The sequence below is a fragment of the Marmota flaviventris genome, unplaced genomic scaffold, assembly GCF_047511675.1.
Source record: "Marmota flaviventris isolate mMarFla1 unplaced genomic scaffold, mMarFla1.hap1 Scaffold_55, whole genome shotgun sequence".
NCBI classification, from domain to species: Eukaryota; Metazoa; Chordata; class Mammalia; order Rodentia; family Sciuridae; genus Marmota; species Marmota flaviventris.
Genome location: NW_027288355.1, coordinates 782,370 through 807,581, shown reverse-complemented (window position 1 = coordinate 807,581; position 25,212 = coordinate 782,370). Strand labels below are relative to the sequence as shown.

Below are 25,212 nucleotides of genomic sequence, written 5' to 3'. Positions count from 1 at the left end.
AAAAAAAAAAAAACTGGCCACCCCTCTTAACAGCTACACATATAATCCCCCAGAATTACATAGCTTCTGATACCATGACTACATTCTAACCCAGTGTTTCTTTAACCCCATGTGCTAGCTAACCAAGATTAGGTACAATTAATACAAATATAGAGCCCCTTCTCCCTAAGGAAATTACCACAGAAACTAGATAGTACACCTGTAGAGTTGTCTTAATATCTTCAGGGAGAAACTGCTGGGCATTACAATTGTGGTACGCAGGGTGCCAGTTACAATCACCCCCACACTTTCCTGTCTATTCCAAGATCAGAATACCTAATACCTCCCTCTTTTTTAAGGCCTTTTGAATAAATAATATTACTTATCTCCTTAATGCTGGTGGGGGCAAAAAATAGGGCAGACATAGACAACAGCAAGTTCCAACATCAGTAAACATCCACCTATGAATATTTTTGACCCAGATGAAATTGAGTAAACATGAAGTTAACCAATCCAAGAAGTCCAAAATCCATCATCTTGTTGAACCCTATGAATGATATCTTTAAGGTAATCTAAGCTTTTTGAAATAAAATTACTATTATAACTTTAATTGAAGGAACTCATGGTATTAAACTTCTGATATTCTTTATGATGTAACAATAACAGACAATCAATTGCAGCATAATTGTCAAGTATGGCATGACAATGTTGTTTTTGTTCTTCATTAAGCATATTTACATCCATGGAGGCATGACTAGTACTGTTTATGATAGCATAGGCGAGTTTCATAGTAGTTTTTTTAAGCCCATAGAGCTAGTCCAGGTAAACTCAGCAAGGAGAATGTCAAAGCGTTAAATTCTGCCTTAGAGAGAAGCTTCACTGAATCATCACAGTTTTTATCAAAAGGAATAGATCTTTTATGAATAAATTACACAGGATTTTGACCTATTAAATACTATGTGGATGGTAAGGACACATTATTCTGCTAAGACAACAATGAATACCATGAGATATTTTTGCAGGTGTATAACAATTTTATGCAAGTGAGTCAAGATATTGTAATGGGTTGTTGAAGTCCAGGATCTGGCAGTACTGAATTTCCCAGAGCTGGTGTACAAAAACAGAGCAAAATTGTTGTTAAGACCAAAGCATTTACAGAGTTTTGTGTGAGTTTAGCAATCAAAGCAGTAACAAAGTTATCTAGAGTACATTCTAACCCCATTTTAGCCAACACCTGTTGAGCTGAGGCTGTTGATGATTTTATATCTCAACAAGTAACTAGAATTTAAGTATTGTGGGGTCCTCTTTTAATGTTTCTCCTCTTTTGAAGATGAACTCTTATCTTCCAGGGTTAAATGAAACTTAGAAATCAGCTTGTGAAGTCACTGATGTACATTTGTAATTGCTATTTTTCAAGCATGAAGCTAGATTCCAAACAGGACATGTTAGCATAAGTGTAGCAGTCTATGCTTTTCCCCATGTGAGCAAAACCATTGGAGCTTGTCATGCTGGTCAGGTGGAACCTCATATATTACATAATTTTATTGGTAATGGCTGTTTGAGAATAAAATGTCTATTCAATGCAGATGGCCAATTTTGAGTATTAACTTTATGTTGTATATTGAGCACATTAACTGTAAATAATACAATATTTAATGCATATTAATATAATAGAGGCTAGATCTTTGTTTGTTTCTGTTTTAAAAGGCAAGTATTAGGATACAATTTGTGCACTCAACAAAAGCTCATCCAAAAAATTATGAGAAATTTCATGATTTAAAACTATATCTCACTGATTAAAAATTGTGCAAAAGGATGAGATGTAAAGGCAGGAGCATTATCCATATTTAAACAAATAGGGCCTCTAGGAGCAGATCATGCTTGGTTTCTTTCCATGCTCTCTGATGGAACTTACTTCACGTTTTCTATTGTAGATTCAATTCTGTTATTAAATTTTTTCTTTTGTTTTGTGTTTTGCAATAATGCATTAGTAATCATAAATATTTTGAAGTGAATAAATCATTATACTTCTACTTTGTAATTTTTAAATATTTTTTTATTTTGATTCGTGATTTAATTTCTGGATCATTGTTATTTTATTGTGGCATGCTTGGATTCTTTTCACAATATATATATATATATATATATATATATATATATATATATATATATATATATATATCCCACTTCTCTTTATATATCCTATAGATTTTTAATTTTTACAGTATTTTACAAGTTGCTTAGACTTGTCTTAAACTTGTTACTGCTTGATAAGCCTCTACCATATTTGTTGAATTTCAGATTTGCACACTAGGAATGCCCCTCTCATTTTTCGTAAAGAATTATTCACATAAACATTGTGCTCATTGATGTTAATATTTTTCAATTTCAGTCTCTAAACTTTTTTTAAATAGTTATTTAGTGTTCTTTGAGTAATTCATAACTGTCAGTATCCTAATGTTAAATTCTTAATGTTTTATTTTTGTTTTTATGTCTCGGATTTAGCCATGCTTCTCTATGTTTATATTTGCTGTACTATTTTTCATTTGTTCATTAAAGGAGCCATCAGTAGATTATATACTCCATTTTTGGGAAAAAAAAAGTATAAAAACTTTTAAATAAATAAAAATAGGCAAGAACAGTGCTGCATCTTTGTAATATTTGCTAATTGGGAGGTCATGCAAAAGTACGTCTTGTATGAGAGAAGTCACAGATATTTAGAAAGAGCATGGCTCAAACAATTTTAAAAAGACTTGTGTTGTAGTTTGTGATATAGAATTTTTGGGGTAATCTCAAGCATTACACATGAAACATTAAAAGTTGGATGACATAAAGATCCAGAATTGCCAGTACTAAGTATGTATCCATGAACAATTAAATCAGAAAATTGAAGAGATACCCCTGCTTTTGTGTTTAGTGCCAACATTTTTCTCAGTATTAAAGCTAGGGACTCAATGTGTGTGCCCATCAATGTCAAATGTTTAAAAATATGTACTTATATACTATTATTATTTAGTTATAAAACATTTTGTCTCTTAAAGTGTTATAAGAAATATATGAAGGACTTTGAATTATTAAGTTGTAGGAGCATTTGATTCACACGTGGAAGTCAGAAATTTAGTGAGCAAAATTTTGTCACCAGGCACTGTGTTTTGCGTAGGGTTGATATTATAGTAAAAGTCTCCATATTTTTATTTTATTGAGCATAATAGGGTCAAGAGTTTTATTTTACCACATAGTGAGTGTATTATGTTCTTCATAAATACTAGTAGAAGGAAAACAATACATTGTAAGAACAAAATTGATAATTATATGAAATAATGATTGTTAATTCATTCTATTTAGTCATTTAACCTTGTATATATAGTATAAATTACCATGATATATTTATAAATAAACAAAGTTGTATTTGTCAATAAAGGAAATTCTCATATCACACGAATGTAAAAATATAAAAATCAATTTATTATACTTGATTTTCATGTGTTGAATTCATCCAAATATTATGGCCACAGGCTATGCAAGGTTTTTATCGTCTTTTAAAATGTTGTTACAAAAAATTTTATTTACATATATGTATATTTCTCAGTAAATTTTTTGCTCATATTTCTTTTTAAGAGTCCATTGCCTCTTTGCCCTTGTTGAATATTTATGGTATTATCACTCAAAATCTACTAGTTATTTTCATGTCTCTATGTCATGGTAGACAAAAATCATTTTTTGGACACACTTTGAAAAACCCGGAAATGTTTGTATATGTTTTACATTTCTCTTATTCTACTGACAGTGAAGGTAGGTGGTAGATATTTCCTAAATACCCAATACTATCTTATGAAGGACAAAAGGGTGTTAAAGATTCTTTTCTACACTTTATTATATTACTCATCTTAATGATGTACTCCTCTTGGATACTGTGGTCTCTACAAGAATTTGGATAATATTCCCAAGGTAATTTTTTTTCTGTACATTTTTATTGAACTAATATATTTTTTGGATTTATGGTGACTTTGGACTTACTAATCTGCTACACTCCTGATGTACTTATTTTACCTTAATTTCATGTTATGTATGCAAAATATATTTATCCCAGTCTAATAGGTATTATTTTTTTAATTTTTGTTTATTTCAGCCATGACTCCTAATCATATCCAAGAATATTCACCAGAAAAGGGCCTAAAACATATATTACATGAAGTGATAAGTGCAAAATATGAAAGTTGTGATCTTGACTATTTACCACAAAAGGAAATATGGAAAACTACAAGTGAGAGTGAACAACAGAAATCGTATAAAAAATCAGGCCTTGTTCATCACCAGAGAATTTATACTGGAGAGAAGCTCTACGAATATAAAGAATGTTGCAAAGTTTTTAGTGAAAAAAAAGGTCTTATTTACCACAGAGGAAAACACAATGGAGAGAAGCCCTACAAATGTAAAGAATGTGGAAATGCTTTTGGTCAAAAATCAAACCTTATTCGCCACAGCAGAACTCACACTGGAGAGAAGCCCTACAAATGTAAAGATTGTGGCAAAGCTTTTGGTCAAAAATCACTCCTTATTTACCACAGCAGAACTCACACTGGAGAGGAGCCCTCCAAATGTACAGAATGTGGCAAGACTTTCGGTCAGAAATCACACCTTACTTGCCACATCAGAACTCACATGGGAGAGAAGCCTTACAAATGTAAAGAATGTGGCAAAGCTTTCAGTCTAGAATCACTCCTAATTTGCCGCAGGAGAACTCACATGGGAGAGAATCCCTACAAATGTAAAGATTGTGGCAAAGCTTTTGGTCAAAAATCAAGCCTTATTTGCCACATCAGAACTCACACTGGAGAGAAGCCCTACAAATGCAAAGATTGTGGCAAAGCTTTTGGTCAAAAATCAGACCTTATTTTCCACAGAAGAACTCACACTGGAGAGAAGCCCTGCAAATGTACACAATGTGGCAAAGCTTTTGGTCGAAAATCACACCTTATTTACCACATCAGAACTCACACTGGAGAGAAGCCCTACAAATGTAAAGATTGTGGCAAAGTTTTTGGTCAAAAATCAGACCTTATTTGCCACAGGAGAACTCACACTGGAGAGAAGCCCTACAAATGTACACAATGTGGCAAAGCTTTTTGTCGAAAATCATACCTTACTTGCCACATCAGAACTCACACTGGAGAAAAGCCTTTCAAATGTAAAGAATGTGGCAAAGCTTTTCGTCAAAAATCAAACCTTAATCGCCACAGCAGAACTCACACTGGATAGAAGCCCTACAAATGTAAAGAATGTGTCAAAGCTTTTGGTGAAAAATAAAACCTTATTTGCCACAGAAAAACTCACACTGGAGAGAAGCCCTACAAATGTACAGAATGTTGCAAAGATTTTGGTCACAAATCACACCTTATTTGCCCCAGCAGAACTTACACTGGAGAGAAGCCCTACAAATGTACAGAATGTGGCAAAGCTTTTGGTGACACATCAAACCTTATTCACCACAGAAGAAATCACAGTGGCGAGATGCCCTACAAATGTAAAGAATGTTGCAAAGCTTTTGGTCAAAAATAGACCTTCTTTACCACAGCAGAACTCACTGGAGAGAAGCCCTACAAATGTAAAGAATGTGGCAAAGCTTTTACTCAAAAATCAGGCTTTATTTGCCACAGACGAACTCACACTAAAGAGAAGCCTTACAAATGTAAAGAATGCGGCACAGCGTTCAGTCAAAAATCACAGCTTATTTGCCACAACAGAACTCACACTTGGGAGAAGCCTCACAAATGCAAAGTATGTGACAAAGTTTTTACTCAAATATTACACCTTATGTGCCACAGAAGAATTTACACTGGAGAGATACCTTACAAATATAAGGAACGTGGCAAAGCTTTCAGCAATAAAACAGGCCTTATTCACCACAACAGAACTCACACTGGAGAATAGCCGTACAAAAGTGAATAATGTGGAAAAGCATTTAATAAAAAATAAAACTTTATTCACCACAGCAGAAGATATCCTGGTGAATGTGAAATGTGAATAAAGTAATAATACTTTTAAAGAAAGACTATCTTGGGGCTGGGGTTGTGGTTCCGTGGTAGAGTGCTAGCCTTGCATGTTTGAGACCCTGGGTTCGATCCTCAGCACCACATAAAAATAAATAAGTGAAATAAAGGTATTGTGTCCAACTACAACTTAAAAGTAAACACTTAAAAAAAGAAAGATTACACCTTATTAACAACAGAATTTATACAGAAAAGAACCCCTACAAATTGAAACAATGCAGCAAAGTTTTTAATAAGAAATCAATTCTTTTCACCACTAGGCTACTTATTCTGGAAAGAATACATCTAAATGTAGAGAATGTAGAAACATTTTATATCATATATTACTAGACATCAGAGAAAACACACTGGAGAGAAGCTCTGCAAATGAGACCATTGTACCATTACTCTAAGAAAGGGACAGCATTTAATCCTCAACACAATAACCATGGCATAGAGAAAATTTTGTAATGTGAAAATTGACAATGTGACAATGCCTCTAAAATTTATTCAGCAATACTCAGCATCTGTGGATACATACTGGTTAGAGAAAATACAAATGGAAAAAAAATGTAGCTACATGTTCTTAAACACTGCTTATTTTTGGAGAATTCATTATGCCCAGAAACTCTAAAAAGTTAAATAATATTTCCAAAATGTACTTAAATTTTAAATCATAGAACATCTGAAAACTCATACTAGTAGTGAACATTGAACAGATTTTGTCCAAAATGTATGCCTTATATAACAATGAGACATTTATAATAAATGTTAGAGTATAGTAAAGTTATTATCTATATATTACACCTTGATGTATATGAGGATCAGTAAAATACAGAACTCATTTAAGTTTAGAAAACAAGTAGTTGTCTTTAAATTTTGCTTAAATTTATTAAGCATTATCAAGTTATTTTGTGGAAATATCATATATGCATAGTGAAGAAACCTCATCTTTGAAAGAATATAATTGTTTTTCTAAATCAAAAATTACTATTTCACTTTTGAATACTGAGAAAAGAATTATATGAAATCTATTTTTGATGTTTAACACTCAAGTGTAATATTAAACTTTATGTGTGTGTGTGTGTGTATTTCAGTTTAAGTTTAGGTATTTTTATACACTGAGCCACATTCCTAAGCCCTCTCTCCACTTTTTCAAATTCTGAGACTGTCTTGCTCAGTTGCTTGAAACCACACTAAGTTGCTGAGGCTGAATTTAAATTTCTGAAATTACTCAGCTTCCCAATTTGCTTGGATTACAAGCATGGACCATCATACCAGGTTTACAGTGCATTTTTTAACCTATATTTAACTTATGTATGCAAAATGTCTTTAAAACTGAATATTTGTTTATGTGTTAACACTCATGTATTGCATCCTGTTGTTAAATGACAGACATCATAGTGTTCCACTTGACTAAATGTTCTATGTAACAGTAAAACATACTGTTGAGTGAATAATACTCTAGCATCTGTTAATACTTTTACACATTTTAATCAAACTTAATGTGGAATACAATTTGCATAAGTCAGATCATTATTTTTTTCTGTTTGTATTTATGTTGAAATTAAGAGTTATAAGAAGGATGTAGATATAGGAAAATAAGCCCCAGATTTTCATATCTTGATTTATAAATTTTAAAATTTTAACTTTTTAACATTTCCTAGTGATTTGAATAGACTGAATTTCCACAAACTTAAAGATAGCTCTTACATGAAAGAAGAGCTTTATCTTTCTTTTGTGCACAATGGCCTTCTAGACTTCATCCTCATTGGAGACATTTCATTTTTCATGGAATGAGGTCAATGATCAGTGTTTTCATGTACATTAGTAAATTCTGATGTCCTTGTTATTCTATAGGTTGTGTTATTTCAGGGCAGAAATTAGAGAAATGGATGTGGAGTCAAGGTTGAGTGAGGCCTTATACTTATGACAAAATAATCAATGAGCTATGTTTTATAGTCTCATTTTCTGAGGACCAAGTAGTAAGAGGTAAACTGAGAAGGTTGTATGTAAAGATTAAATTTCTTATCATAAAATGTTGGCTTTTCAGGTACAATGGGGTAAAAGCTTCTTATACACAGAATCCATACAAAAATCATATTGAATATCATTCACAATTTTATTAACATTACATATAATTCATGAAGAACTGAGTTTACAGCAACAAAGGCCTAAGAACAAGATCTGGGGACATTGTGCACTCTCCAATATAGACATATTTATGCCAATTTAATTATACATGAAACTACTTTAAATGAGAAGTAAAATCAATTGGGTCAACACACAACAATATATAAATAAAAACTTGTAAAGACTTAAGCAAGAGACCAATAGTGGATGAAGTGTGGTTTCCAAATGCTAGGGCAATAATGGACATATAATCAGTTAAAGGTAATTGAAGAATGATAAGTTACCCACTTTGAGCTACAACAGCATTTGAATGAAAAAGAGTCACAAAGTAAGCAAAGATAATTCACTTCCATTTGTATGCTTTGTAATATTTTCTAAAAGTTTTCTGCATATTTTATTGCAGTAAAATTGGGGAAACAATCCAGAAAGTTAAAAAAGACAAGTATTCCTCCTCTGGTTTTAAAAAGCAAGAAAAGGAATAGAGAGAAATTTATTGAGCTAGAAAAATTTACTAGTTAGAGTTTAAAAAAAAAAAAGAACTGAGATTACCAGAGTCTAAGTATAATGTATTTCATCTATCCCTGGCTGCACAGGGCATTTTTGCTTAACAAAGACTTTGTTCACGTATGTACGCTTAAAGAACATTGCTGTTTTCAGTCAGTCTTTTTCATTAATAACAATGATGTACCTTTCAACAGTTTCCAGCCACAAAAATACACAATTTCAGATATTTTCTGTTTCATCCTCTATATATTCTGCCACAATATTCACCAGGACAAGATAATATAAACCTTTTGGTAGTCAGATCAAGGCATTTACTTCTATTAATTTTAAGGCCAAACATATACTTCATAGAAAAGTATGATACATGGAACAACATAATTTTAGTTAGTAAAAATAATTTTTCTTCATGAAAAATATATCCCAACTCCTTTGTCTTGGGATTACATTGGAAAAATATGAGGTAATTATACTGGGTATTATGACCTTAGGCTATGAGCCTTAAAATACAAAAGAATATTAATGTTTATTTTTAAATATAGTTTTTATATTTAAAATATTCAAAATCCACAGCAATCAATGATACAAAAACATGAGAAAAACAACTACAGTTTGATGTCTCATCATGAAATTTCAATACCTGCTGTAGATTGCCTGTGGCTTCCACTTTTAATTTAAACAAATAGTAATTTTTCCATACAATTTGGGTGAAGTGGAGGACAAAATTTCCTGCATTGCTTTCCTGGGCAAGCCATCATACTTGAAACAACTGAATCCCAAATCAAAATATGTTTACTCTACAATCTAATTATATCAGTTCTTAACTCATCTAGCAAAAAACAAATCCACTTTCTTCTGGTTGAATATCTTGAGCTCAAAGATATGGAACCTGGGAGCTAAAAGAAGTATGGCATAAATAATGAGGTCTTTTTTTGCATAAGGCAAATTTCGCTTTTTTGTATTTGATTGTTCTGCCTGTGAAGATCTACATTTCTCTTCCTACAATGGTATTATGATTGATGGTGACTTGTATGATTACAGGAGGCGTAAAATGCAGCTACATGTGTTTAAGTCCTTTCACTGGTAAGAAAAAAAAATACTATAATTTGTACTCTAATAGGAGACTCAAAATGGTGCTGGACAAACCTATTTTTTTAATCTGCCTCTTTATTCATGGTTTTCTAATGGTTTTGATCTAGTCAATTCAGACTATTTCTGATTAATGGGTGTCATCAAGATGTAAATTCCCTCTATAATCATTAGCAATGAGACAATTCTTCCCATTAAAAATAAAAACATTCTCAAATAGTCTTTGCTATATTCTGAAGTACCACTCTTGCTTTTGCTTTACTAAACAAAACAAATTCCACATATTTGAGTCACAAAGTAAATGGCAATACATTAACCTAAGCACCATGAGGAATATAAGAAATACAAGATATCACCTTTGAAATATAAAAACAAATAAGAATCAGAAATGCTAAGCCATTACCATCTAAACTACACCAGAGCTTTTAAAATGTAATCTTAGATGTTCTACTCACTCTCATAGTAAGATGCCTTAGACACAAAGATATTTAATCACTCACTAAAGTCACTTAGTGAATGTATAACAGTTTTTATTCTAAAGCTTTTACCAAATTTTTTGATAATACATTGCAAAGTTTCAACTGTCTTCTTTAGAAATAAGACACAGAGGTTCTTTTAGTCTGTTTTATAATGTTATAGAAAAATACCAGAAGCAGGTCAATGTATAAAAAGAGATATAAATGCATAAAAATATTTTCTGAGAGGCTGGGGTTGTGGCTCAGTGGTAGAGTGCTCACCTGTCACATGAAAGAAGCTGGGTTCAATTCTCTGCACCACATAAAAATGAATAAATAAATAAAATAAAGGTATTTTGTCCAACTACAACTTATAAATAAATAAAAATATAGTTTTGAGTACATAGTTCTGAAGATTTAAGTGCACTGTATTAGAAACTTCTCAGCTCCTGTGACAGCTCCTTCACCTGCATTACACATGAGGTGGCATTATGGTGAGGGCTCATCTGAGAGGTAGAGAGAACATAATGAGACAGGAAGTCAGAGAAATTCAGAAAAAAGACTTGCTCTTTTATAACAACCGGCTTTAATAAGAACTATGTTGTGCCCCATGAAAGTTACATTAACCCTCTCCAAGAACATCTCCCCCAATGATCTAACCACAATTTACTAGATCTCACTTCTTAAACATTCCACTATTTTCCAACTCTCTCCCCTTGAAACTAAGTTCCAAACACATGAGCTTTTGGGGGACATACTCAAATTATAATGAAAGTAATATTAGAGAGACAATGGTAAAAATGAGACATAGAATGCCATTTCTTAGTAGTTATAAAGATTATAGATACTACAATAAAATGCTTTACAGTATAGAAATTATTTTAGGTTGATTTTTTTTATTTTAAAGAGAATAGGGAATTTAATTAAATTACTTTTTGAAGAATGAATGAATTTGAATGTGACAAGACTAATAGGCTAGTTATATTAAAATAAGGGAAAAGTCTGTGCAAAAACTCAATGAATATTTAGTAAACCATGCCTAAGTATAAAAACAGAATGCTGGGCTTTCTGATTATGCTATATCAAGCCAAAAGTTTACTGGCTAAAATCTGGTGGCCCTCAAAAGCAGAGCAAATATTCATATAAAAGATGCAGTGGACATCAGTCTCAAGAGTTTCCTACTTAAAATATCTGCTTCCAAATACTACATGATTCATAGTAATTCTCAGGAGTAATATATTTCTTTCAATTTCAATTTTTAGCTTTCTATATAGTTACCACACCATCTCATGGCCACATCAATATTTTCTTGAACTTCTTCATATATTAATCTATACACTATCTCAGATATGTTTGTTTCTAGATTGTCAGGGATCCCTTCTAGTGAATTCTGAGATGTGTGAGAGGTTGAACAAGCATAGAAATATGCTTATGAAATATAAGCCATGTTGTAGGTGGGAAGTAAAAGGAGAAAAGAAGCAAAAGTCCTCATCTAAACTTGAATGTGCTGATACTACACAAGGTTATTCCAATGATGTCTGGTTTGAGGTAGGGAAGCAACTTTTCTTATACATTATGACACAAAGTTCATCAAATATGGTTGTTACAGACTTTTAGAGAACACCTAAATTTTTCTTAGTAATTTCTACATTGAAAAATGACTGTTCCCTTTAAACAAAACTATCCATTGCAATAAATCTGAAATAGTTCTTTAATATTGCAAAACAGAAAATTGATAGCATTATTCACTGAATGCTAATATTTTCCAATAACACCTCACACCACAATTTATGTACCTTATATAGATTAACACCTCTAGGGGTTCTTAACACAATGGATAGATAATTAAAGAGTGAAATGAGACTCAGAAACAACTAATTATAGTAAAAATTATTATTACCTTATTTCAAATACTAGTGCACCCTTTTGCTTTTGTTTTCCCAAAAGTTCATTTTTTTTAACCTTTGGTATGATATTTCACTTTATTTAAATAACATAATAAATAGTACTGTTTTTTCATATGTACTCTCTGATGCATCTCAAATATATTTGCATACCCCGAGACCTTAGCAGATTTCTATACACATTATTCACTAGAGAAGCAGTAGTTACTTCTGAAATCTATATTGCTCTTTTCAAATGAGGTCTTGCAGTTTTTTAAAAAAAAATATCTGAAATAATTATCATGAACTTATTTCAAATTAGCATATAGTAAGTGCCTGACAAATATTTGTGAAAAAGAATGAAGAAATAATAAGAGCATTTATATAATCTGTACAATATGGTATGTGGTATTTCATGATTTTCGCTACAACTTATTGAATATTATAACAATCTTACTATGTAAGTAAGATGCGGGTATAATGAACCAATAATAAATTTAAAAATCGTGCTGCATTGTTAGTAATTCACCAAACAATTTTTTTCAAAAACAGACACTCTGATGTGTTTTTTGTCAACTATTATATTATGAATGAATGAAGCTCAGTAAATGAATAATTTGAACTATGTACTTGCTTAGCGTGCCTGTCATTCATTGTTAAAAAAAAAAAAAAAAAAAAAAAACCTTTAGCTATATAAAATTTTAATATTGTATATACCATTGTAATATAATGGAATTTTAATAAAATGTACATTAATAATGCTGAAGTCTTTCATTGAGTCTTATATCAGTTTATGAAATAAACTTACTATGTGTGATTTCCTCAATTCTAAGTGTCTTATGTTTTAAGAAACTGTATGGACAATGCAAATTAAAGTTAACATACTAATATCAAGAGCAGAAGCACCACAGGAAAGATGAAAACAAAGAATTGGGAGATTCCACCATTGTAGATGTAATTTTCTCAACATCTTTTCAATGTACCTAACCCACTATTGATACCAAAATTAATGAGCAAACTCTTCTCATGCTGATTGTGCATGATGCTATTATATAAAATGAAAACAAGCAAATGTGTCAGAGATGCATTTTACAACATTAGTTGAAAATACAATTGATTGATCAGTATCTCACTGTGTTTTACCCCAGCAGAAACCTTCTCAGTGTGCAAGATAAATGGGTAAAAGTTAAAAAAAATCAAGTAAAATTTATGTTAAAGAATCACAACTATTTTTTCTTGAGGAAAATGTTAATGTCTTTTTGAAACAACATGTCAATAAACTGTGCCCTATCACTTAAAGGAAAGCAATAATTCTGATAAATTTCTTCATTTTATTCTTTGAATATGCCAAGTATTCTTTAGCAAACTTCCACATATATTGTTTAATTTCACAGGTGTAAATTATATCTGGTTTTCTAGAAATTGCTACTTATTTAATATAAATTTGTTGAGAAATTCTTTCTGAATGTGCTGATAGTGAAATATAGTGAGGAATGGAAGTCATTTAAAGCTCTATAAATTGAAATCACAGAATGGTGGGAGGAAACTGTATATAATCATGAGAAACATATTGAGTACTATGAATTTGTTTCAGATATTTATTTCCCTTAGTTTCCACTTTTCACATAAGCAAGTGCTTTTAAATGAAGCTGACTATTAAATATCATAGAAAAGGCCATCAGAGAAATCAGAAGAAGAAATTTAAAAGAGAAACAATCAAATCATAAACATCTGGTTGAAACAAGAACTGGCCAAATGTTGGATCTTAGCTTTTGACTTTACTAAATTTTCTCCTATCTTTTTTTTTTGTTGTTTGATTATGACTAAGAGGAAGGTATTTCGATTAAAACACTTACCGGAAAAAATTTATAGCAATTTGTTTTTTCTAAAACACGGATGAAATTGACTTGCTAACTCAGGATAGAATCTAATGCGTAAATCTTGTTATGGTAAGAAAAAAAAAGTATAACTACTCAACATGAATATTTGCCTTTTCAAAAAAATATTAGGGTCAAAACCAATTTAGTAAGATAGTATTGAGTATTTTATATCAAAGAAAATGCAAAAATATTTAAAATAATTTTGATTATTAGATGCATGTAAAAAAAAGTAGTGTCCAGGCCTGATGTGGTGGTACATACCTGTAATCCTAAATATCATAGGGGCTGAGGCAGAAGGATCACAACTTCAAGACCAGCCTTGGTAACTAAGTGAGACCAGGTCTCAAAATAAAATATCAAATAATTTTGTATATATATATATGAGTGATAAAGCACCCCGAGTTCAATCCCCAGTGCCATATAAAACAGTAGTTTCCAAAATTTACACCCAGATCAGCAGCCTACACTCTATCTGCAACTATGTAAAGTTTTAAAAGGAAACTAAATTTAGCCATATCTACTATGAGTTGTTTGATTATATTGATCATAATATTGAAATATAAATAGAAGACCCTACACAATGTTTTAGGTGTTCCCATTATTTTTTTATAATTGCAATGAGAGAGGGAGGAAAACCAATTTAACTTATGGGGCCACTTCTTTTTCTTCAGGCCTAATTAATCAAATATTAAAAGGATTTAGCATTTAACTGATTATCATTTACGGTATGTGTTCTGGGATTTCTTGCTTAATTTACATTGGACACTTTATTATTTCTGAGTATCAGCATCTGTACAGGCCACCACACCCACTCTATTTTTTAATAGTTACAAGTCCCTGTGTTCATGCTTCCTCAGTTATTCTCTTTAAAAAATAATTATGTGTTGCATTCTTTGTCTACAGAAAATTTATGAAGGTTAAAAACCCATAAGCATTTTCACAAATTTGACTTTAAGATACTTTTCATCACAAAACACACACCAAAATTAAGAATGATTTCTTTATCGAATTTATTAGCCTTTCTGACATCCAATATCAGGACATGAATGCTGCTCATGGAGGGATGTTCTTACCATCAAGAACAATCAGTACTACTTTCTTCTTTCCCATTAAATTTTACAAAAAGTGCACATTTTACTGTGTTTCATATACAGAACTTGGCTTTCCATTATTTGTGTTTAGTATGTTTTTACTTTCTTTTTTTCATCATTTGTTTTTCCTGTATTTTCTAATATTCATTTTTTATGGTGAGAAAAAATAGACCACTAGAATCTTCTAACATTTGCTACATTCAATCACTTGACTACTCACTAGCTAATATTTCTATTAAACCATCATTTTAAAGGTAGGACTGAGGTATGCTAAAAAACTATTTTCAAGGTCTACTGCAGAATAAGCATAACTTTCTTGAGCTCTGCAGTTAGAGCCACTGTTTCTGTCCACCAACTCTGCTCTCTTTTTAAATTTTTTTTCTTCTATATTGAGTAACTCTCTTTGAAATGAGGCATGGGAAATAGCTTTTTAGATTTTTATTATTTATGAAAATCTATTTTTATTTATCATTGATGGACGATCTGCTTCATTTTAGAATACCAGATTGAATACTATTTTTCCTTTAACTCTTGTGCTTATTCTGTATTTATCATATATAATCCATCATTAAGGATAAATTCTTGGGTTTTATTCTTGCTTTCTTGAAGCTGACCATGGTTTTTCGTTTCAGGATATTTTCTTTGTTTTAAGCATAGCTACTTGAGAAAATCTGGAGATATATTTAGCATATTTAAAATTTATTTTCTTGATTATTGTATTCAATCAAAATGGAATATTTCCAGACCTAATTTTCTTTTCAGTATATACATGTAGGAAAATGGATAAAATATGGAAAATAATATATCTGTTTTTCAGACCAAAAACAGGCATAGCAGGTGAGTGAAACCATAAGCAATAAGTGCAGACTGGTTAGGCAAACTATAACTTTATTTTAAAAAATGAATCTTAATAAGCACAGTTTGATAAAATGCTGTTAAAACTTATGGGTAAAGGGAAGTAAAAATAATCAAAGTATACCACTGTAAGAAATAATTGAGGTCTGGCACCTGAGAACAGACTGTGGGGGGAACTTCATGTTATAATAGGAAAGAATTCCTCACTTTCCCTTCACCCTCTCACCCACGTAACCTCACCAGAAACCACCAAGATGCCCAGAATAAAATGTTTCAAGTTCAATAGTCACAATCGTTCCAAATACAAAAAGCAGTTACAATTCAACTGAACAAAGAAGCTAATGTGCAAAGTTAAGGGGATCTGAGACATCATATAAAAAGTTAGGTTAAGGATAATTCTGTTTGTTTTTTTTTCTCTTTTTTGGTGTGTGTGTGTGTGTTTTGTTTTGTTCCAAGGGTGTGGCTATTCCTTGGTCACCTGAACTCAGAAAAGAAACTGTTATTTTGATGAAGTGTTAGTGGGTGACCCACATTGAAATCAGACAAATATTAAAAATTTTTTTAAAAGCCTATTAATCTGCTTGAATCAAATGTATGAAATATGACATGTAAAGAGCTTTGTAATGTTTTGAACAACTAATAATAAAAAAAATAAAAATAAATAAATAAATAAAAAGCCTAATTACAAAAAAAAATGTTGCTACTTTCTCCCTCTACATTTTACTTTTTAAAGTATCTTTTTTTTAAAAAAAAATATTCATTTTAGTTTTAGGTGGACACAATATCTTTATTTTTTTCACATGGTGCTGAGAATCAAACCCTGTGTGTCATGCATACTAGGCAAGCACGCTACTACTTGAGCCATATCCCCAGCCCTAAAGTATCTTTTTTTAAGTTATGATTTTTATTTTTTGTCCTGAAAAGTAGACAGTAAAACAGCTTCTGGAAAAATTTACAACCAACTGCATGAGGGTCTGGGAAGCTGAGAGGCTGAAGCAGGGCTGGGGGGGAGCAGACTGGAAGTCTGACTAAGGAGCAGGCTTCCCTTAGTCACTGGAGGCCAATTATAACTAAAAAGAGACAAAAATCAATAAGTGTTTGTAAACCAGGAAATGACACAGATTATCAAGTTAGTGTCAGTTATAAAAATTTATATAATCATGAAATTAGAGAAACCATGAACAGGATTAGAAAAATAATAGATGTAAATTATATTTTTAGAAGTTTATTTGTGATACATAAAAATAAAGATTTTAAATGGAAGGCAGAGAAATATGCAAGTCATATAGTACTTCACAAACCTTACTTCAGTTACAAAAGTATAATCAATTGATAACTTCTACTTATTTTACTCTCTATCTTCCTTGGCATTTCACCTGAGGTCACATTTGTAGATAGTGACCAATAACTAAGCAAATAACTAACCAAGAAGATAGTCACTGAAGTTACACTCTTTCTCAGAAAACCCCAATCAATTTCAGAGCAAAGGTGTGATACAACACCTATTCATTTCTTTCTTTGGGAAAAGGTCCCTTTTGTGAATCAGATAGAAGAGGAAATTGGCCAACCTCTATCAAAATATTACTAGAAATAAATATGAGTTATCTTCATTTAGAAGTGAAGTGAAATAAAATAACACCATTGTACAGTATCTTTCAGGATTACCCTTGAAAAATAAAAAATGAAAAAAAAAAAAACTCTTTCTAAAGAGCATAATACTTGGCAGCACACTTCATCCTTAATTTCATGTGGAAAAATAAGTTACCTCAGGTAAGAAGGTACATAAGAAGGTACATAAAATAATAAGAAGAAATCAAGACTTGGTCAAGGATTTAGAAGGAACTTTGAAGACTATAAAATTTGGGGGGTACAGTAATAAGGACGGATCTCTGAGAGAGACAATGAAGTGTAAATATAATGGGATTTCATGCTATCACATACCAAAGCACATACATCATGGATATTGTACAAGACAACCTAGTCGACAACTGGACTTGGCTAGTTGTTTTTATCCAGCCTCTGATGCCGCACAGGATGAATGAGGACTGAGTAAAATAGTGGTTTCCAGTCACCATATTTTATCTATCAAATGCTTCTTCCAAATATCTAGCCAGCTAGGAGGAGAGATCTATCTCTAGGTTCCTGTTAAAGCATCATTCTTTTCTTCATTTTCTCATAATAAATTAACAAGTGGATGTCTTTTAACCCAGAAATAATTTTAACCAGAAAAACCCAAACATTTTTTTTTTTTAATTTTGTTTTTACAGACAATAAATGCTAAGCAAGTACCACTAATAAAGTGTCAATACATCATGCCTAAAATCGAATCAGGTCACACTTAACAAAAATAAAGATATTACTATTGGTCTATGACCATGGTATCCACTGTATTATCATCTAAAAAATAGAAACAAAAAGCTGCTGGCCTGGTAGAATTCTGGAACAGGTGATGGTGTTGCTAACACTTCTTAAATTTCACATCATTATATCAGGTTGTGCTACCAAGAGACACAATATATAGATCCAGGAACCAGAGTGTCAAAGTTTAAGAGTCTTAACTCACCATCACTCCTATTAATGCACTTGGCAATCATATTTTCTTACATCATGCGTCTGCATCCTCCACTTTTAGAAATCCTAATTATTTAAGAGGACCCTTTACCAACAGGATGTTTAACAAAATTCCAACTAAAATTTAAACTGCACCTGAGGACTCTAAATTCTATGTACTAAGAAAACAGAAAGCAAGAGGAGAAATTACAATCCTAGGTAGGTCAATTCACTCTCCTCACCAGAAGGACATTGATTCCATGTTGCAATGCTAAGCAAGTACCACTAATAAAGTGCCAATACATCATGCCTAAAACTGAATCAGACCACACTTAACAAAAATAAAAATATTACTATTGGTCTGTGACCATGGTATCCACTGTATCCAAATATAAAAATCTATTGTATATTTGAAGATAAAAATCAGATGATTCAATTTGAAAACAGATGATCCAATTCTCTATTTTTTAGTATTCACTTTCCATACATGAATTGTAAAAGGATCAGTGCAGTAGTTGTGTCTTGAGAAAATTATAGTGAGGAGCCTCAAATGATTTGGGGATGAGTATAGAGACCAAAAGAAGTATGTTTAGTGGGTCTAAACTGAACAGAGGAAGAGACATAAGATGACTATTAATTTGACATTCAGTCTACACAGCTGTCAAAACTGTAATTAATTGCACTGTTTTCCATTCTTATAAGTTTTCTTCAGGAATAGAGTCTCACCAGTACCATAAACTAAGTACAGAACTTAGACTGAAAAGTGAGTTTTTGTGGTGTTACTACAGGGAACTATGCTTTATGGCACCATTAGGACTGAAGGATTCATTTCCCAGACAATTGCTGAAAGTGGTCTTTTCAAAATATTTTCATTAGTAGAAGATAGTTTTTCTGGCTATTACCATTTAAGGTTTCCTAAACTCAAGACCGTTTGAGACTCATGTAAATCACACTCCATGTCTCAAGTATGAAAATACAAGAGTGCAAGACAGATCCATAATTTCACTTTGAGTAAGCAGAAGCCTCCTTTGAGATTAGACTGCAACCCCAGAGTCTGTGTACGCAAATGTGCTTCCTTCCCTTTATTTCCATTGTGCTGATCTGAAGCACACTAACTTATGGACTTCCAAGGTGCCTAGTCATGGTCTTAATCCACCTCCTGGAAAGCCCTAATTAGAACTCAAATGCATCCTTCATCTACTTCCAGACTTTCTGTTTTCCAGAAGGTGTTTAATTGATAGATAAAATATGGTGACTGGAAACCACTATTTTACCCAGTCCTCATTCATCTTGTGCAGCATCAGAGGCTGGATAAAAAACACACACCCTGGTTTTCCTGTGGACTTGATGCACAACATTTCCAGAAGTTCTTTAAAGTCTTTTTGTCACTGAAGATTACCTCCTCTTTTCATTGTGGAGGTTTGTCTCATTTTATGCTTCTCTTTTACTGTTACTTTAATTCATTGTCAGTAAAATAGACTTGTATATTTGAAGATCCAGATCTCTAAGTAAAATAGTTAGTTTATGGGCTTATAATACACAATCAAAAATTTTCAATACATTTAAATATAAATTTAGATCCATGATTAAAATTGGAGGAAATAAAATAGGCTTTATTAGGATGTAATTCTGCACTACAAAATTATCTTTTTTTCACAAAGGATAAGAATTTTGGAAGATAACATAACACTAAAAAAAAAAAGAATCACTATTTTTTATATATAGTTGTGCTTGAAAGAGAATAAAAATTTCACCATAAATTGATGATATAATATAAAACAAAAAGCTTTATAACCAAGTTCTGTTTATTTTTGACAAAACATATTTGAAGCAAAAATACCAAATCCATGAATCTCCTCAAAACACTATACAGTGAATAGCATTTCTACACAAAACATATATTTTTATGATATTATGTAAATTTTCTAGACATAGATGTAGAGGTTAAATACACTAATATTATTTCTCAAGGCACATTTATTTTGAAGCACAGTTCCATAAATCTGCAAATAAAATTAAATTTTACTTATTATACACAGATCAGTACCGCAAAAATGACCAAATACCTGGATATATTTCCTTTGACAGATTTCTCTTTCCTAAACAATAAGGTCAGCTTTAATATAATATATCTCCTACCTTTTCAGTGACACAGAATTTTTAAATTTTAAGCAAACTTCTCCAATAGGCTCAAAATTCACCATATAACTATGGTACTAATACAATTAGTTATGGATGATGTTACAAGAAAAATTCTTAGTTCTTTTAAGAGAGTTTTTTGAAATGAAACACTATATCAACACATGATCCTTCAAACAAATTACGATAATGCATGCACAGCAATAAATTTGGAATAAAGAAGGTATAGACATTTATTCGCTACAGGACTTTGAAAACACATGCTTTGGACCTAAAAGACAGTTATTTTGCTTTGTAATTGCAGCACATTTTATAGCTTTGTGAGGAGTTTTAGTTCTAAATTTTTGTTTTGTGATCTCACGTGCTTCATGTATTTAGATGTATTAATGTAATATATGCTTATATGAGTTATATGCCTCTTTCTATTTATAGAATTAAAAAAAAAAACTCTTGGTAATCATACAGTTTCTAAATTAGAGAGCAATTACCATGCAAGCTAGAAAATGCACAGTGGCTTAAAGAACTCCTCATTCCAGAGTCTAGCCTTAGAGTTTTCTCATAGTCGAAGATCAATAAATTTATATGGATCATAAAGTTAAGATCTGTTTAAACTTAAAGTAAAGAAATAGGAAGCCAGACAGGTGCTTATTCACAGATGTCAAGCTGTCATTACTGGGAAACCCAAGGAGTCCTAAAGTGCAGTCTGTCTCTCTGATTGATGTAGTTATGTAAAATTCAAGTCCTGCTTTACTTCCCCAAAACTTTGGCTTTCCTTTGTCATTTTGTTCTTTGTGTTTCAGTGACCAGAGAAAGAGATATGTTTACACTTATTTGTTCATGCTAAAGACAAAAAACAAACAAACAAACAAGCAAAAAAAGAACTTACAAACAACCGAGTTTGTAAAAAAATCAGAAATTTAAGTACAGTGATCAGGGTAGAATGGGATTCTACTGACCTAAATGTTCCTTTAAGAAAAATTAGATTCAGACATTTTCATTGTGACAGAAATGGGAAAGGGTATATATGTATGTATATAGTCACATATATATACACACATGAAACTAATACATAAAGAATGAATTAACACAAATATTCCTCCTCTAAACTTGGAAATTATATTCCTGTTTATTTTTAATCGGGAATGGGAAATTACTAGTACATTCATTTGATTTTCAAAAACATTTAGTGTGCTTCCAAACCCTTTTATCATGATTCTCTCATTTGTCATTTCCTAACTGAAAGAGTACAGGATCAGGAAATTTTTAATCTTTTGAGTTAAATTGGATCCAAAGACTTTATGAGAAATATAATTAGTTTATGGCATTGTTATATTGCCCTCTATGAAATGAAGTTTTGAACATAGAATATCATTTCATTCTTAAAATTTAAAAAAAAATATATAATTACTCAAATTATAGAATTCACATCAATAGTAGTCCTATTTTATTTTTTTAATATTACAGAAGCAAGTTTATAAAAAATGATAAATTACAGATGGAGATATGGCTCAGTGGTGGAGCACTTGCCTAGCATATGTGAGGTCCTTGGTTTTATCCTCAGCACCACATGAAAATAAAATAAAATAAAAATTTATAAAATATCAAGTTAAAACTCATGTCTTCTTTTATAATATGTATACAAATAAGTAATTTTTAAAATCTGTAGATGACATTCCATATGTAAGTTGTATCAATAGAACTCATTAAACTTAGAACAAATGGAAAACTAAAATTAATCATTATTACCTATTAAAAATGACTCATTTTAGGAGGATATAAAATTAAAGAAGCAAACATTGTTAGAAGAAAATATCCTCAATGTGCCATACAGAACACAGTCCTCTGGATTGAGTAAAATTATTGGAGCTGAAGTCTCTCTCCTGCATATACAAGAAACCTCACTAGTATGCTAAAATTTCCTCATTCCACAGCCTTTCCATGACCCAACTGCACACTACTTCTGAATCTAAGAATGCAGAGGCACTTATCCAGATGGATGAGGCAAAGGATGATGTTTTGCAGGTAATAGCCTAAAGAGTTGCACGTTTTAAGGAAAGACATCTTTAAGTTCTGTCTCTGCAGGCCTATAATATTATTGTCTAGAGAAATATGACAAAAATCTCCCTGGAAAACACAGAACTGTGGCTTTCCCAGTGTAACACGTAAGCTGTCTCTTAATTTTACTTCTTCTTTTGTGGATAACAGCAATCCTGGGAGAGCTGGTCTCCAATTTTTTTTCTGGACATATTTGGAAAGGCATCTCAATTGGAATCATGTCCAAACAAAATTGTTATTACTCTGATCATAAGATCAAATTAGTCCAGTCAAATTAAACAATTTACAATGCCTCCAATTTGGGGTGAGGGATTTCTGGCACCTTCCATGGTTACACCATGGCTCTGAGGGTCCTCTCTCTATCATGTGTGATAGGCTCCTCTTCCCTAGCTTTTTCTCACATGAAGCACCTGGTTTCTGGGTAGTGTTGTTTCTGCATGCCACCATTTCTAAAATGGATTTTTTTTTGTGATTCAGGCTCTGTGTAAAATATTAAAAGTAATAATTAATCAATGATTAATAATTAATTAATTAAAGTTAATAATTAATTAAATAAATTAATCTGAAATTTCAAAAGAAGAAGAAGAAGAAGAAGAAGAAGAAGAAGAAGAAGAAGAAGAAGAAGAAGAAGAAGAAGAAGAACTACAACAACAACAACAACAACAGAAGGCTACATGCTGAGGAGATCACAGGAAGATTGAACATGGAGCTGTGTCAGAGCCCATGCTGAAAGGCAACCCTAAGGAACCTGTGATGAGCCATCATATTCACTAACGGAGGTAGAAGGGAGGCCTGCCCTTTCTCTGAGACAAACCATGTAATATTAGCTTAGTCTTGTCTGTACTATATATAAAGTTATATAAAGCATACAAAATAAAATGGAGACTTGTGATTTAGAATCAAAAGAAAGTACAATCATTTCAAGCAGGTCACTGAAATTCCAGTGTTGGAGTCAGAAGATACTGCTTTATCACAACCATTGTCAATGTGTGAAGAGTATTAAGTATCATAAAAATGAAAAAAAAAAGTATTTTGAGAGAGATTTGGAAACTTGAATTAAATGATAATAAAATCAATTAAAACCTGTAAGGCCTACAGGTAATTTTCCACATGGTTGAATTTGGAGTAGTTTGAAAGCTGCAGAAAAAAATTTATAAGAAATGCCAAATCTTGAGACCTTCAAAGCCATGTGCAAAAGAAAAATAAAATAGGAGAAGGGCATAAATAGTTGAACAAGCCTATGTGTGATAAGGCAAGGCTCATTTGTGGAGGAGGAAGCCCTGGGCTTCATGTGCCTTGGAAAAGTTTATCCTATAGGCCAGCCCCCATCCTGGCCCAGCCACTCCTCTGCCTTTGCTGGATTGGATTATTCCCTATTTCCTTGTGTGGCATTGTCCATTGATCACCAAGTTACTACCTGGAATTCTCTCCTCTATGTACACTTATTCCCTAGGAGTATTGTGGGGTGAGTTGTGGCAGAGGGGTTGGCTTGTGTCCCCTCAGCTTTGTGGAGTCTTCTTTTGTTTGGAGCCACAGAGATCTCTTTGGAGAGCTACAGAAGTACAGACACACACCCTGGTTTTCCTGTGGACTTGATGCACAACATTGAGTAGGTGAATCCAATCATTTTGTCTAAGTTTCCCTGATTTTTAATATAAAAGTGATTGCATCTCTAATTGTGAGCAGTAGAGTCAATCACCCTGATACCTGGACTTTAGCTCCAGTCAGAGAAAAAAAAATCTCTGTGGAGTACTCTCAAGCATTGGATTTATTAAGCTTGCAGGGAGGTTCCTAGATGTTATGATTAGTATAATATAAATTTTAATGGACCAAGGTCCTGAGTACGTATCATACATATGTATTCTGGCTTTTATATATTTATGGAGGCTTGAATAGTTTCTTTTTCCTTTGGTACTTGGGATTGAACTCAGGGGCACATAACCATTGAGTCTTATCCCCAGTCCTACTTTGTATTTTTATTTATAGACAGTGTCTCACTGAGTTGCTTAGCACCTCAGTTTTGCTGAGGTTGGCTTTGAACTCACAATCTTTCTGCCTTAGGCTCCTAATCTGCAGGGATGGCAGACATGTGCCACCTCACTTAGCTTGAATACATCTTTAATTTCTCTCCTTAGATCTTTAATTTCTCTCCTATTTACTTATCTTTAAGATGGGGATAATGCCACTTGCTTCCCAAGACTATAGTGAGAATTAAATGAAGTCATAGATAGTTAGCACTTAGTGCCTAGTGAGTGTTCCATAAGCCAGGGGGATGACAGTCCTTTGTATTTTTGCTTTGTGGGCACCCAGCTTTAGGTCTTTGGACAAAGCCTTGAAAAACTTAGCAAAACCCTGTTTAAAAAAAATACAAAAATAGGACTTATGATGGGGATATTGCTCAATGGTGAAGCTTGCTGAATTTCAGTCACTGGTACCAAAAATGTCATTTAATTTAGGACATTGTAATTATTTTCTTAGTATGTTCAATTGTGACCTATACATATATGGGCATAACATCATTGACCAGTCTCATTTCTCAGTGCCTGAATCATCTCTATTATCCTCTCTTCCAT

At 32.2% G+C, this 25,212-nt stretch overlaps 1 protein-coding gene across 1 annotated transcript in view; it reads right to left on the bottom strand.

The window, feature by feature from the left end:
• LOC114082636 (kanadaptin-like) overlaps positions 1-19,403 on the bottom strand; it is a 33,088-nt gene extending 13,685 nt beyond the window's left edge. Inside the window, 1 exon segment of the mRNA XM_071607277.1 lies at positions 19,348-19,403. Within this exon segment, the coding sequence (XP_071463378.1) occupies positions 19,348-19,403 (56 nt within the window).
• Between the last annotated feature and the right edge of the window lie 5,809 nt (positions 19,404-25,212).